Source organism: Aulonocara stuartgranti (genome assembly GCF_965226115.1).
Source record: "Aulonocara stuartgranti genome assembly, chromosome: 3".
In the NCBI taxonomy this organism is placed as follows: Eukaryota; Metazoa; Chordata; class Actinopteri; order Cichliformes; family Cichlidae; genus Aulonocara; species Aulonocara stuartgranti.
In genome coordinates this window covers 61,018,688-61,035,173 of record NC_138941.1, presented here as the reverse complement: position 1 = coordinate 61,035,173, position 16,486 = coordinate 61,018,688, and the positions used below count along the sequence as shown (strand labels likewise).

At 39.8% G+C, this 16,486-nt stretch overlaps 1 protein-coding gene across 2 annotated transcripts; it reads right to left on the bottom strand.

Moving 5' to 3' along the window:
• Positions 1-41: 41 nt before the first annotated feature.
• cyp17a2 (cytochrome P450, family 17, subfamily A, polypeptide 2) lies at positions 42-10,684 on the bottom strand. Of its 2 annotated transcripts, XM_082528104.1 has the most exons (9): positions 10,342-10,684; positions 6,443-6,563; positions 4,741-4,879; positions 3,924-4,153; positions 3,359-3,445; positions 2,795-3,007; positions 2,407-2,576; positions 2,071-2,174; positions 42-1,970 (listed from the first exon to the last, which is right to left on the bottom strand). In XM_082528104.1, exons 1-9 carry the CDS (start codon positions 10,575-10,577, stop codon positions 1,705-1,707), a joined length of 1,566 nt encoding a protein of 521 aa, XP_082384230.1. In that variant the 5' UTR covers positions 10,578-10,684; the 3' UTR covers positions 42-1,704. The 2 variants fall into 2 exon arrangements, with proteins under 2 accessions (XP_082384230.1, XP_082384231.1); XM_082528105.1 differs by lacking the exon at positions 6,443-6,563 and having other exon boundaries at positions 10,342-10,574.
• Positions 10,685-16,486: the final 5,802 nt, after the last annotated feature.

Genomic DNA, 16,486 nt, shown 5'->3' with positions numbered 1-16,486 from the left:
ATCCATATAGGACAGAAAATGAAGAAGTGCTACAACCACACTGAAGATTAGTCATCATTTATTCATTTGAAATAATAATAATGACAGACTGTATTTTGTAACAATTACAGATGATGATTGAACAAGTAATAAAATTATCACATAGTCGTTAATACTAAAGTTTAAAAAAAGTAGTGAAAATTTGAAGGTATTAGCAGCTTGAAGCTGTAGGGAAGGTTCCACCATTACACTAACATTTCTAAGGATTTACAGTGTTCTTGTACATTTTTTGTCTGTTATTTAAAGAAGAAATCAGTACCTGGTTTCATAGTGTGGTGGTAAACTTTGATTCCAGCTGGGGACATAAGTTTGCTTGTCGTGTCAGGAAGGGAATTCAGCATAAAACTACCAAGTCAAACAATTTCTTGTCAATCTTCTCAGGGCATTTTCATACCTGTAGTTTACAAACTCATTATATTAGATGATATTTCAGGATGAACTGTAGTCTGTGTCTGTAGTGCTCTGCTGCACACCAGATTGCAGACCATGGCTGGCTACGGGCCGTCTAACTCAAAACTGCAGCATAGACCTAGTACTTGAGTCGGATGGTTCTATAAAAAACTGCTTTGGAGTTTGTTTGAAACCCGACCAAAACCACTAAAGGGTCTCTGTCCACTCATATTGGCCCACGTCTAAGTGTGATGCCCATATTCACAACTGAACACACCTTGAGTGGTTAAAATGAAGTCAACTGGACTATGTGAAGTTGTTTTGCCTTGCATCCAGGAGGATTCTTCTAAAATAACTGACAGCCCAGAGTATTTAACCCCTCTTGGTCATACTTTTTTTTAGGCATTCCTGTGGGTCATTAAAACACTGTTATCATGTGAGCCAAAATGTGGGGAAAAAATCCACAGGACATTCCTGTTACCAAGCGCAAAGTGTGACACCTCTCAACCAGAGTTTGACTTGAACTGACCAAACTGCACGGGTAGGAAAACCCCCTAAAAACGGCAATAGTGGCAGGTGATAGTTGCTAGTTTTATACTAATACTTTATATGGTATACTTCATAATAATTTTATACTAATTAGTAACACGTTTATTGGTCAGATCTACCCAATGTTTATTTAACAAAATAACTGTGTTTTTTGTTTTATCCAAATATGATGGAAGTATGTTACGACAAAGAGCTTCCTAAAGAACAACAACAATATAGAATATTTTGACTAGAATAATGGTTTAATGGGTTAGTTTAATGGTTATGGAAGTGCTTAGCTTACTCTCTTAGCTATATGTGCATTATGGTTATGGTATGGCTCCATCACAGTTCATAAGCTTTAATAAAATCTCCCCTTTGCCTGAAAAAAATCCCAAGGTTAAGATTCACATCTTTATGTAAAATTTCATATTGGATAAAGGACTTGCAAACATGAATCCTCAAAAAACAATGCAACAAAAACATTTAAAAACATTTTTTTTCTCTGTTTTTGTTTTGTTTTGTTTTTTGTGAGAAAACTAATGACAGCAGAGACACCACAAACTGGTATTCCTCTCTCTGTTGCTATTAAGAGGTGTATCTTTCACCTGAATTTGGTTTTCTTCCTTTTTTTTTTTTTTTTTGCTTGGATTTTGGGCAGTAGGAGGCACGTGATGAAATGACATGGAATGAGCAATTTACGTTTCTGTTTCTCATCACCCAGCCTGACTGTCTGCCTCCACTCTGTCATTTTCCTCCATCCTCCCATCCAGCCCTGGGAATAACAACAACTTTAAAAGGCAATGGCTGCAACACCACACCCAACCGTCCCTGCAAGTTGGGCAGAGGAGCACCATGTGGCACCCTGAAGCTCATTCGCTGGAGCAGAGAGGACAAGAAAAGGAAAAGCTCCAGGATAGCCAGTGATTTGCCAACGCAGACTCGAGGTCCCGCCCCAAATGGAAGGAAAGAGGAGGGTGTGACCTGCTGACCACGGTGGTCAAGAAAACGTTCTGAAATGATGGGACAACACAGGAGAAGGTGGTGTGATCAGGTGCTCTTTTTTAAAAAAAGCTGGAGTTACATTGTTGGTGTTTATGTGCATCTGTTAACCTGGTTTGAACAAATCAGGTTTGTCCCAGTGATGGGGGTCGTGGTGAATCGACCACATGTTGACCAAAACACGTGTCCCCTTGCTGACAATGTGGCCTCCAATGCTACCAGAGATCCCCAGTTATTTAAGGTTTTCTTATTATACAAAACAATCAGATTACCTTATAATGCATTTCTGTTGTAATCTTTTTTTAGCTAACAGTGCTTCAGTTCAGCAGAAGACAATGGATGGAGAAAATAAGCTAATGTTTCCTTGTTCACATTTTCATCATAACAAGAAACTTAATGTACTAAACAAATCAGCAATGGCTGCAATACAGATTTAAACTGGTCTACCTGCTGTTGGTCATAGCGGTGTGTGGGATCAGCACGGGACTCACTGGCCGGATCCTCATGCCCTCGTTAATGACACTGTTCAGGTACGGCAGCTGACCACGGTCTGATATGGTCACAGTCCGCTCACTGCCAACATGCTCATCCAGCTCCTTCTGCACGCGCTCCTGGACCTAGAGTGGGTGAAGCATATTGGCAGACCAAATTGACCATTCATAATTAAAGACTACAGAAAAGGCATCGAGCATGATGGAGGGCACAAGATGAAGTGTCTTATATGCCGCCAGTTTTCTGCCCAAACGTCTTCATGTTTTTCTTGTTGGGCTGATAAACAGAAAGTCCTCATAATGCCTTTTCTTTTACATTTCTTTGACCGACATTATGTTTCTACCTCAGGGTGATGCAACAGGTAGGCCAGAATCCACAGTAGTGTGGTGGATGTTGTCTCCACTCCAGCTCCAAAAGTCTCGGCCGCTGTCATCAGGACATGGTCGTCAGTTAACTCGTCGTCTTTTGGCTCCGAAGATTTTTGACCCTGCCCACCAGTCTGGCCCTTTAACAAGGCATCCAGGAGGTCACGTGGTTCTCCGTCACTTCTTGATAACTGAAAACAGATCAGGTAAAACAAAACAAAAAATCAGGCAAGATCAAAGACAATTTTCTAGAATTGTTTGAAGATATGTAAATATATTTTGAAACACAGGCAACAACACGTGCTTCATACATTATAAATTGAAACCTTTATCTCATCTTTAAGGGTTTAATATACCCACAATGCCACACTGTTATGCTGTGTGTTCCTTATTTCCCCAAGACAAAATCCTGACGTTGCCTACTGGAGAGACCCATCTTCAAGTTTTGAGCCTTGAGTGACTCCTGATGCTACGTGATGTGTTTCTATGATAAAAATCCATTCTGTTTGCTTATATTAAAGTAGTGTAAGTTTGTTTATTACCTTGTGTTCCTGCAGTTTGCGGGTCAGTAGTTGGTCTCTGATAGTGATACACTTCTTCAATTTACTGAGAGACTTGTTGGGGAATACCTGCGGGATAGAGTTAGACTCTTACAGTTTATTCAGACAAGGAAAGAAGCAATGTTTTGCTTGTGTTACTATAAATGCCATCACTGGATGGTTTTGGATCTTTTTTTAACTGCCAAATATTTGGGCCTTGTATCATATTTTTACAACTTATCAGTAAGTCCTCATGTTTTATTTTTGTTTGTTTCTATGTAAAGGTTAAGTTGAATCATACAGCTCCAGCTGTCACCAAATGGTGACAATAAGTCCTTGAGAAAGTTTTAGCTGATCATTTTAGCAACACAGTGAGAAGAAATGTGTTCTCTAAAGTTAAATATTTACATGTATTTGTTAATTTGTCAGTTGACATCTTTAAATAAAGTTTGAGTGAGTTTGAGTTTGACTTTTTCAAAAAGGGCAATTTTCTTCTTCTTTTTTTTCAAACAGATATAGGATATAAGATTGTATACAGAGCACCTCAGTACCAAGTATAGAATTATACCTTCAGCCAGGGGTAGATGTCAACCAGTCCTCCCCTGGCAATTGTTTCCACAATCCCATTGTTGTATTGAATCACCTCCTGCAGCTCAGCATCGCCGTGTCGATAGGTGGCACTGAACACTAGTGTGCAAATAATATTCGTGACGGCTCTGGTTACTGCAGAGGATGGATCAAACCCCTGCTTTTCGCTGGACAACAGCTCAACACACAGACTGTCCACCTCAGACAGAACTGAAGAAAGAAATGATAAAAAATGTAAAGAAAAAGAAAAAAGATCAGAAAATGGCACAATCAGAATTTCAACAAAACACTTTTGAAATTAAAGGTTTTTCTGAAGGTACCATAAATCAGGGTTACAGAGAGTCGCTGCACTGTCTTGTGGTAGGAAGTGGTTGTACATAAAAGTACTGCCTGACCCTTTGCCAGCATCAGTAGGTATCGCTTCAGTACAATACAGAGACATTTAAAAAAAACTAAAAGTCTGTTTCTTCATATTCTGAATGAACTATTTATAGTCTATGGAGTTACATGCTGTTTATATCCATCAAACAATCAACATAAACTGGCACATTTGAAAAAGCATTTCCTTTTTGCCTTATATTAAACATTTCTTCTGAATTCCCATGCCAACCTGAAGGCTATTTAGGTTTACGTTAGCTTGATGCTGATTTTGATGAATATTTTTTACTTTGCCTGTCAAACAGCAGTGTACTTCAGCTAAACCTGTTAAAATATTAGAAGTGTGGGGTTTTGTTTTGTTTTTTTTTTACGAAACAGATGGGTGAATTAAAATCAAGTGGCAGGATGGAGCCAAGTACCGATGTCTTGCAATCGAGTTGTTCCTTCTCCGAACAGAGTGAAGGAGTTGTGGACGAGGCGACGGTGATGCTTCCAGAGAGGGGTGTAGTCTGAAAATGCGATGTCTTTGCCTCCTCTGGTCAGCAGGTTGGTGGTGACCTGCAGGGAAAAACAAGGATGAATGTAAGAACAGTTTCAAAACAGTACTTCAAAATAAAATGGAAGAAAAATATTCAGACAAGGACACTGCTGAGAGCAGCACAGAGACAGGAAATGACATTGACCTGACACCAAGGACGAAAACCAACAGTATTATTTCTGTGAAGGGTTTTCTAAAAATGCAGTGGGTTTTTCTTCTGTTGTGTTTTTCACATCAGAGTAGCTGTGAAATGGTTTACAGGCATGAAATATACATAGGAAAATCCACATTACGTAACAGTTACATTACTGAGGTTCTCACTAAGCTAGGGGCATCTTAATGAAAGACTTCACATGTGTTTAATTAAGGGTGGGAAGTACAGTAAAGGTGAAGGGTTTATAATTATGGATAAGCGTTAACCTCAAATAAACTTTGTAAAAAAAAATAAAATAATTTTTGTAAAATGAAATATGAGTTATATAGTTTTTTGATTTAGGTAAAATGTTCCATAAACTGGATGTTCTGCCTTGAGTTTATTGCCCCCTACTGGGCCTTGTAAATTGTTGTTAATGTGACATGCACTTTGACCCAGAACAAGAAGATGACCATGTTAGTTAGGGTAAGCAGGTTCACATGTGCTGAAGGGTTCCTGTAGTTATCCACTGCAATCCTCTTTCTTGTTTATGCCTTCGAAAGCAGCGTCTGTAAGTACTTGTTGACTTAACAGTATAGAGCCATATTTTAGTAACATTTGCTAAATTTGCTAAGCTAACCACATGTCATGTATACATAGGATGACCTATTACATGAATATGTCTTTGTCTTTTGTTGCTAGCCTTGACTTGCTATAGAGTAGATAATGGCATTTGTAATATATCATTGTGTTAATCACCTTACTATTGTATTATTTCTTCTTATGTTTTAGTTTCCCTCAGATTCAATGGTGTATGGCGGTGCAATGTAAAATAAAGCACCTGGAGCTTGGACGCTATATGCTGACTCACGTATTCTTTCAAATGGAGTTTGGCTGGCTGCGTGAATTGTGTACCTGCACACACAAGGAGAGCAGTACACTAAAGCTATAGTGAAGAATTGAAGAATTCTGGTCATTATCAATATATATACAGGTTACAAAAAGGGAGTTTTTCCTTCCTTCGCCAAGCGCTTGGTGGATAACGATATGATTGTTGGGGGCTCTTTAGAGTCATTACCCTATAATGTAAAGCTCTTTTAGGGAGCAGTTGTTGAAATGAAATTTTATCAAACTGAATAAAATTATTTCTCAATTATCACAGATCACATAAGACATGAGTGTCATTAAGTACCAAAGGGTCTAACCAACAGCCTAAAACCCAAAGTATTCCAGAAAAAATCCAGAAAATCAAACACTAAAGAGCCTAAAATCATTTCCCACTTTAGAAACTAACCAGTCCAGTTAAAATTAAATTTAGATCATGAACCTCCATATACCCTCTTTATGCCCTTCAAGCTGCAAAAACATAATTAAATTGAAGAATCTGGGCAATTGTTGGAACAGAATATCATGTGGGTATTTTCTCTGTCTTTACATCTGCATGTCTCACCATGCTCGGCCGTCCAGCAAAGTCCTTGCCTTTCTGCATCAGAACCTCTCTGGCATGTTGATGGCTGTTTATGACCACAGTGTAGTGAGGACCGAGGTAGAGCCCAAACAGAGGCCCATACCTGAAATGGAACAGTGCGGACACTGATGCATAAAAACGTGACCACAGTGAATTGAGATACACTAACTAGTCATAGTAATCAGTAAATTGTCCTTATACACACTAACTCATCCTCCCCCACTCATAAATATTTACTATATTTATTTAACATTTAATATTTACATCACTAACATTTACTTGTCCTCCTCAACATTATCTAGATCTCCAATAATGAATGCATACTTACAAACATTAACCTGTCCTCCTATCCTTTAACTAGTCCCCCCAAACATTAACCAGTACTTCCATAATGGATTTATGGATTTATGGATTTATATATACATATATATATATATATATCTACATATATATATATATATATATATATATATATATATATATATATATATATATATATATATATATATATATATATATATGTAGATATATATATATATATATATGTAGATATATATATATATATACATTTACCTACTAAACATAGCTGGACTGGCCATCGGGCATACTGGGCATTTTTCGTTTTTATGGGCCGATGGTTTTTTTTTTTCCCGTAATGGTATAAACACTGAAAGGTGTTTCTCGTTTGGCTCTCGGTGAAGGCAGTCTCACTTTTTCTCCTCTCCTCCTTCCCCTTATCTTCCCTGCTTAGCCTCTTGTGTCCTTGTCTTGTCTCGTGTGCATTACTTTCCCTTGAACCGTCTCTCACTGTCTGTTTCTAAAACCTAAAAGAGAATTATGGATTTGATCAACTGGTCTCTGAATGCTATTGACACCCTTTTCTCAATGAGAAGTCTGGGCTCGGGAGAGCCCGAGTGCCCTGGAGGGACTTTCCCTGCCGGATACACGATGGACGGGTGGCAGAACTGGAGGATCATGTGCCTGGCGGGACTGTCGATCGAGGACGCTGAAGATATCTACCTATGCGGAACCATGATAACAGGGTTCTTGCTGATCGGAGTTTGCTTGGCCCTGGCTTATCGGAGAATTAAGACAGCGGAACCGACTGTTCAACCCCCCCCCCCCCCCCCCCCCCCCCCGGCCTCTCACAACGAACGCAGCATGGTTAACATCTTGGAGACGCTTACAGCTGCCGTGAAGACTCAAAATAACACCATTGAGCGTATATTGGGATACATCAAAGAGAGGCCTGCTCAAAATGAGACCCTTGAGTGAAAGTTGGATCACATCACAGAACGGCTCACTGCATGTTGTGGGGTCTCAGAATCACAAGAATGACAACACCACGGAACAGAAGTTTGATACCATCATGGGGAGGCTCGCGGTTCTCCAACGGGAAATTGAGAGACCAGTGTCGGAGTGTTAAAGAACAACTTTGAAATTCTCCTGAGCTGCTTGCATAAAAGAAAAATCAACAATATTCAACATGCGGACACCACGGTGCCAGCTGCACGGGCCCAAGGCTGGAGCCGAACAAAAACTCCCTGATAACGACTGTGTGATGACTATTCTTCCCATCCCATGCAAGGCCACCTGGGTTGGCTGGTAGACTGTTTACTTAGCCTGATAGGGTGAAGGACACTGTCTCAGCTGAACTATGGACACGCTCACACATACACTTACACTGATAAGCACTCACATATCCCCCCCTCCTTCCAATGCCTTCGATGCTTGTTGCCTCCTGGGAACACAAGGCGGGTCTGGGCAACCTGCATGTGGCGAATAAAATTTGAACTTGAACTTGAACTTGAGGTGGTGGATTGGCCAGATGAAGGGAGATGTGTAAAAATGACTGTTTGGTGGTGGCTATTGCGGAGCTTCCACAGATTCAGTAACATTAGCAAGTGGTGGAGGCCAGCAGGTGCAACACGCTGGCAGGTGGATGACGGAAAGGCAGGAGGAGCAGAGACCTGAGGTGGTGAACTGAACTTCAGGTAAGAAGTTATGACCTGCAGTCTATCTGGGTCAGATATAAAGTTTAAGTGTAGTTTATTTTCGTTATGCTGACTTTTTACAGTCAGTTACAATAACTCGAGTAGCTAGCATGACGGAGTTTCTATACAGCTGGGCGGGTGCTATGATTTTATTGATGTTGAACTTGTTTTATCTTATTTTATTTATAAGGTTAGTTATTAGAGTTTCCAACTGTCCCGTAAAAAACAGAGTCGCCTTGTATTCAGAGAAAATATTGTGCGTTTGGTATTGAGGTGAAAAGGAACAGTTTGTCACGGACACAAAGTTGGAGTTATTCTGTGTCTTTGCTGCACAGCTGCCTCTTCCTCTCTCATTCTCTCCCCCCTCCCTCTCCTGTTTCTACTTCAATCATAAAACTGATCAATGATCAGCTGATCGGCTTTTCTCTCTTGTTTGTTTATCGCCCACTTTGCGCCAGAAAGAGGAAACCAGCGGATGTCGCGCTAAACAACAGCAGCACGTTTAAGCTTGATCAGCTGTTGTTAGAATTTATTTAATATTAATTTCTAGTATCAGCTGATGTTTGCTGGAGCCACAGCTGTAAAGCTGTTGGTCATGATGTCGGTTTGGTTATCTGGTGAGAGGGAAACATGAAGATGAAACCAGGAGATGTCCTTACTGAATCATCAGAGCTGTGATGAAGAAACAGGTTTACCTTTTAGGTGACATGAATGAGTTGAAGGGAAGTTATGAACTGTTTCTGAGAGACAAATAACACCAGGATCCTTTTTTAGGTAGCTGACAGCTGGTAACTTTGCAGGGGTGGATCTAGCAAAGTGTTGCCAGGTGGGCATGTAGGGCATTAACAGGGAGAGGGGGGCACAAAGAAATACTTTTCTTTGTTATGTCATCAAAAAACTTTGAATAAATAATTATCTGAATCTTACAACAAACCTTTTCATCTGATGTAAAATATAGAAATCCATTATTGTACATAGTAATTTTTTGAGTAGCTAAGTACTGTACATGATGCCAGTATTTTCCCACATTTTCTAGATACTGCACCAATACTTTGTGTAAAATGCCATCAAAAAGTCACTTAAGCTTTATTCTTTCTCACCTGTCTTTCTGTCTCCTTTCACTTTTTAAAGGTTGCCATGTTAGAAAAAATATTTTGCCCTGCCATGCTGTTTATTGATGTGGTAAATGAATGGTTTATGGAAATATATCTAAATCTGTCATCAGTAATCAGTAATGATCATGTCTCACCTCTAGTCTTCTCCGTCTTAATTTCAGGTTTTCACCATGTGTTGTAGATAGTTCAGGAGGTTAACTCGACCAAGCAGTCTACTTTCAGGTACTGTTTAGAATACCAGAATAGGGAGGATGGTGTAGGTTTAAGTTTATTAGATTGATACATATATACCAACAAGACAGTGTACATCACTGTGACAACGGCGTTTGTTTTCATTCAGAGGATTTGTGGTTTTTCCTATAATACCTGGTGGGCCGGTCTCCAGTCAAAATGTCTGGGCCGATTTTTTGTCCCAGTCCAGCCCTGCTACTAAAGTTAATATTAAGTATTCCTCTCAAACATCAACTACTCATTCCATGATAAGTAGTAGTAGTAGTCCCCCAAAGATATACATATTTGTATAGTTTGTCTTCCTAAACATGCACTAGGTTTTCCACTTATTTTGTCCCCCAACTGAAGGAATATTTGCCGACTAACATTAACTAGTCTTCTCAAACATGACTACACGTTAAAAGGTCCTGCCAAAGTGTCCCTAAAAATGAACCAGTCCTTCCATATCTGTGACTGATTGCTGTCTTGTAAACATGACTGATTCCTCCTGACAAAACTCGTGACCAAACTCACGACCAGAAAATTAACATGCCGATCTCACCTGTGGGACATCTGCGTGAAGAGGAGATGAGGTGGGAGGCCTCCTCCAAGCCAGGGGAGACTGCCCAGGAAGGGGAGCCGTGGCAGGCAGGGGATGGAGCCCCGAGCCGAGGGTTCGGTTACAGGAACGAGCCGGCATGTGGTCAAGAACAGGACGACCACTACGACAGTAAAAAGGGTGATAAGGACAGAGGGAGAGAGCGAAGGAGACAGGAATGAGAGGAGACAGGTGAGCATGTCTGCGGTGAGGTGGAGGAGAGTGCAGGGAGACGCTGGAGAGCCCCGGCTTTAACCTCTTACACGCACAAAAAAACCTTGGAGAGGTCGCTGTGTGTGTATGCGGGAGTTGTTTTTGTTACTTACGTATGACCGTGAATGTGTGTGTGCGCTCGCTGGCGGGTGTTTATGTTGGTTCGACAACCTTGATGTTATCAAGCTGCATATCTGGTTCCCATAGCAACCTTAAAGGAGAATACGACCTCGTCAGTGGGTTTCATCCAAGTCAGTTTGTTCTGTTTCACCACAGGATGAAACTTCAAGGTGATATTCGAATTTATCTCCTGGATAGCTGTAAATCAATGGACCACATGCCAGATGCACACCAGTGGATTTGTGAGCGTTTCAAAGCACTTATTAATGTGTTAACGAGCTGTTACTGTTATTAGTCTATCATTCGTTGTCTGTTTGTTCAGCAGCAGCACAGATACCCAAATGTCCACAGGAGGCTCAGCAAACATTTACAACTGCTGCTCTAAAGCTGAAGGGTTTCAAAATAAAACGCCTTTAACCATGGACTGAGACTCACTCTAAACTACCATTTTACATCATATTTATTATATATTTATATTTATTATAATGACACAAAATGAGATGGTGTGTGTGTTTGTGTATACTTATGTGAGTTTGTATTATGCTGTCTGTTGTTGCTTAATTATATTTGTTATGTTGTGTTTGACAAATTAACTTGTTTTAAAAACTAGTTTTGAGCTTTGTTTTTGGCTTCATTGTGGTCTCTTTTTAATTTGACTCTTGTTTGAGTAACTCTGTGGTACAGTGATACGGGAAAAGTCTGTTTCTGTTCTTATATAAAGACCCGTGTAGCACTTATTACTGGACCTCAGGTTAACTCCATGAACATTTCAGAGAGTCAAAAAGGCACATATTCAATTTCAATTCAGTTTTATTTATATAGCACCAAATCACAACAACAGTCACTTCAAGGTGTTTTGTATTGTACAGTAAAGATTGTGTAATAATACAGAGAAAACACCAACAATCAAACAATGCTTTATTTAGAATACCACCTTTTGCAGTCATTTCCTGTTTCATATGTTAGGCTATCCCCTCTCTATCGCTTCTCCAATTTTGGTGATTAAACAGAGTTGGGTCCACTTTAGCTCAGTTGGCTGATCATGCACTCATATGACACATGGTTAAGGGCTGCTGGCTGGGGTTTGAATCATTTTTATTTATTTATTTTTTTACTCAATTTCCATCTGGGATTAATGCAGTTTCTCTGATTTGGATTCTGATTGCCCAAAACGCAAACAAAAGACATAATAAGAGGCTCTAATGTAAGTATTCTGTTAATGTTGGTGGCCTCAGTTACACAATGGACTCAGAGCCAGCGGTACACGGGCAGGAATGCTTTTCTTACTTGGAAATTCCGACACCACTTCATAAGATGAATGGGATGGGCGAAACTTCAGTATCTGCCATTATTAGCTGGCGTTAGCTGAGGTTAGACTGACTCGTAATTTAACTGTGATTAATATTTGCAATGGAAATTACACATGACATAAAAAAATTACAGATGATGTAGTAGGTTTCTTTTTAAAAAAAAAAGATAATTTAAAAATATCATTGGTTTCATAATATCTAATAAGCTTCATACAGTTAACCACAATCACTACATGACAGAAACACAAGCTTCATCTCTTAATAAAAGCAGTGCAAATTTGTACCTGAATAAAAACAAACATGGGATGTTAGAACACTTTAAGCACTCAAAACTTACAATAGACAGCTGGTTTGGAAGAGAACTGAACAAATATTTAAAGTATAAGCTGATCATTTTTGGAGCAGCCTTCAGGATCTCCATGTATTAACATGCTGTTTTTAGACTTGATGGATAGCATTAACAACCTGCTAGCTGCAAATAATCATGTGCAGTTCCACATGATTATTAACAGACAAAAAGAAAACATATTACTGATACAGAAATGGTTTTCTATACGAGATGACTGCAAAAAGTGCAGCCTTTCGTCCACCCTACTGTTACTCATTTTATGTTAAGATTTAAATTGGTATTGGTATGGGGAGTAACCTTCAGTAACAGTAATAAATCACACAGCAATAGTACATTCATGATATTCAAAAATACGTTAGCCTACTCTCAGTGAGCAACTTATAGGAATACATTACAAAATACATTTTGGGGCATGTATTCTGTAATCTGTAGTGGAATACATTTTAAAAGTAACCTTCCCAACACTGTTTATGAGCAAGCACTGGGTGACAGTGGGAAGGAAAAACACCCTTTTAACAGCAAGAAACTTCCTGTACCACCCAGGTGGCCATCTGTCATGACCGGCTGGGGCTGGAGGGAGGAAGACAACACAAGGACATTCTGTGAAAGAGAGACAGAGATTAATAACAGGTATGATTCAATGCAGAGATGTCTATTAACACATAGTGAGTGAGAAAGGTGACTGGAAAGGAAACACTCAATGCATCATGGGAATCCCCCGGCAGCCTATGTCTATTGCAGCATAACTAAGGGAGGATTCAGGGTCACCTGGTCCAGCCCTAACTATATGCTTTAGCAAAAAGGAAAGTTTTAAGCTAATCTTAAAAGTAGAGATAGTGTCTGTCTCCCGAATCCAAACTGGAAGCTGGTTCCACAGAAGAGGGCCCTGAAAACTGAAGGCTCTCCCTCCCATTCTACTTTTAAATACTCTAGGAACAACAAGTAGGCCTGCAGAGCGAGAGCGAAGTGCTCTAATAGGGTGATATGGTACTACAAGGTCATTAAGATAAGATGGGGCCTGATTATTTAAGACCTTGTATGTGAGGAGCAGGATTTTGAATTCAATTCTGGATTTAACAGGAAGCCAATGAAGGCAAGCCAAAGCAGGAGAAATATGCTCTCTCTTTCTAGTCCCTGTCAGGACTCTTGCTGCAGCATTTTGGATTAACTGAAGGCTTTTCAGTGAGTTTTTAGGACATCCTGATAATAATGAATTACAGTAGACACTCTGAGACAGGATATTTCTAATTTTAGAAATTTTGCACAAATAGAAGAAAGAAGTCCTACGTATTTGTTTAATATGTGCACTGATGGACATATCCTGGTCAAAACCGACTCCAAGATTTTTCACAGTGTATTGGAGGTGAAGGTAATGCCATCCAGAGTCAGCAAATGGTTTTTGGATCAGTGCTTGGACTCCTTTAGTTTTTCCTTATAGTCCTTCGCTACAGGAGTATGGAAAGTTTTAGGCTCTAAATGTAAATTCAGAACAAAATAAGGACTTTTTATTAAATAACCACCTTCTTACAGAGTAAGGTACAAAACACACTTGTGCCCCACATTTTGAAGTTGGTGGTGGACTCGTCATGCAGGGCTCGGTTGATTTTAGACGCCATGATGTTAAGATTTGTGCTCTTGAGAACCTGAAAGAGCACAAATCTCATTCCTCTCGCAGTTGAATTTGGTTCTTTGTGACTGTGGCTGGATGCTAGGGCTTGCTGTCCTGCTGCAGGATGAGTCTGGGGCCAATGAGATGCCTCTGCGATGTAGGAGAATCTGGAAAATCTAAAGCAGCCAAATACTGTACAGAGTGTGAGTCAGTGGCTGCAGATGACAGAAACTGAAGGCCGCAGCGCTTCTGACGCCACATTAATGTCTCCATCGCAGTGTGTTATTTGTAACAGGTGGAGGGAACAGGAGGTGGCAGAGTGCCATGGCAACAGCCTCTCTTACTTCGCCCACACACACTCCCTCTTCCATCATCTTTCTTGATATAGCTTCCTTCTCTCTTCTCTCTGCATCGTCAGCTGACTGTTTTTTGCAGCCCTGTCGCCTGAACGCTCTCACGCCGATGTGATCGGGCTTATTTTAGTCACCCGGGATCCAAACACTCACAAACGTAAGCAGCACCAGAACCCGAGCTGATTAAATATGAATATACAGAACAGAGGGTGCTAAAAATGCCCGAAGCCGCAGTTCCTCTGAAAGCCACCAGATGCTCCCGGGGAATGCTCTGAATGTGTGGAAGTAAAAGTTAAACTAAAAAATGAAGCTTGTCTGTTTGGTCTAACAGCATACTCAGAGACTTGAGCTAAACCCTCCCATCAGAAAGAGTTACACATTCAGGGTGTTGTTATACTAATATTACCTATTCATTCATTTATTTTTATTTATGATAGCATATAACATATTTCATTTATGTTTTTCTGTATACACTAAATTGAGCAGTGCTCCTAACTTTGTTGTATGCTTACACTTAGAGCGATGCTGAAGGTCAAAGAAAAAGTATCTGAAAAGTTTGGGCACTTTTCTGAAATATGTCAGAGATGTTTTCAGCAGAAATCAGAGCAGCTGTTTGTTGTTTGTTGCACAGTTTTCTGTTTTTAATCAGTTTTTTTAATTGAGGGCTGGGTTTGATCTTAGCTTAGTTGAACCACCTTTAGCAGCAATAAGCTAAAGTGATTATTTTCTCTATGACTTTGTCTTCTCTGCTTCAGGTCACTGAGGTTCGTGCACAGCTCTCTGAAGGTCTGGACTTTGACCTGACCGCTGCTGCACTGACTCTTTTAATATTCAGGGAATCTGTTGTAGATTTGCTGCTGTGCATGTGATCATCATCCTGTTCCATGTCTCAGTTTCAGCCAAGCTTTAGTTGTCACACAGATGGCCTTACGTTAGACTCGAGCATACTTTGGTACACAGAGGAATTCATGACGGACCAAGTGACTGCAAGGTGCGCAAATCATCACCTCCCCACCACCTCGCTGACTGTTGGTCTGAGGTGTTCGTGCTGATTTGCTCCACACAACATCATTTTGGTCCCATCTGTCTAAAGGACGTCGTTCCAGAAGTTTTGCGGTTTGCTCAGGAGCACCTTCTGTTCTTTTTAGAGTGAAGAGGCTTTCTGCTTCCAAACAACTAGTTTTTTTATTTGTACCGTCATGAACTTCACTGTTTAACATGCTGACTGAGGCCTGTAGAGTTGGATATTTTGCAGTTTCCCTGATCATCAGAGGGTCTGAACTCACAGTGAATTTCTTGGATGTGGGAACACAGCTGAATGCTCCAGACCTGCAAATGTGTAAAACTTCTGCTTTTATAGATGTGCTCGGACTTCCTGATGATCATTTAATCAAATGCATCTGATAATCACCCCCTGGGAGCTATTTTGTTTTGCCATGACTGTTAAGAGTCCTGTGAAAACTTTATATTCAACATGACCGTATGTCATTTGTTTCATAGTTTGAAACTAATAACTTTTTATTAAAATCTTTTTCCACCTTGTGTTTTTAACTTAATGTTATATTTCTTCTTTCAGGTTAAAATAATCATAATGCAGCACTATAGTGTGCTAATGATAATAATTAATATTAACTAATGCTATTAGTTAATTATATTATATGTGTTTCACTTTTTTAAGTGATATTAGTATAAGATGATAAGATGTAAAACTCATGTGTATATGTACTGTAGGTAGTCTCTGTAAAATGTGAGATGGGCTCCTTTATTAAAATTATTTGAATATTTACTTCTCTTTACCTCACCCTGACAGCACACTTAGCCCAAATTTGGTGTATCGAGGCTCCTTGTAATTCAGTCGCCATTGCTGATCACCCTAACACTAACCTATCAGAGGATGTAGTTTGGTCTTTTTAATCAGGGACAAGAGTCATAATGTTTTGACTGTCACACATCAAAAATTATTGATTGCGTTCTTCTAAAATCTCTCCCACATTGGCTTTCCTTCATTGGCTCCCTGTTAAATCCAGAATTTAAAATCCTGCTCCTCACATACAAGCTCTTTAATAATCAGACCCTGTCATATCTTCATGGAAATATATTGTCCCATTAGAGCACTTCAATCTTAGACTGCAGGCTTACTTGTTGTTCCTAGACT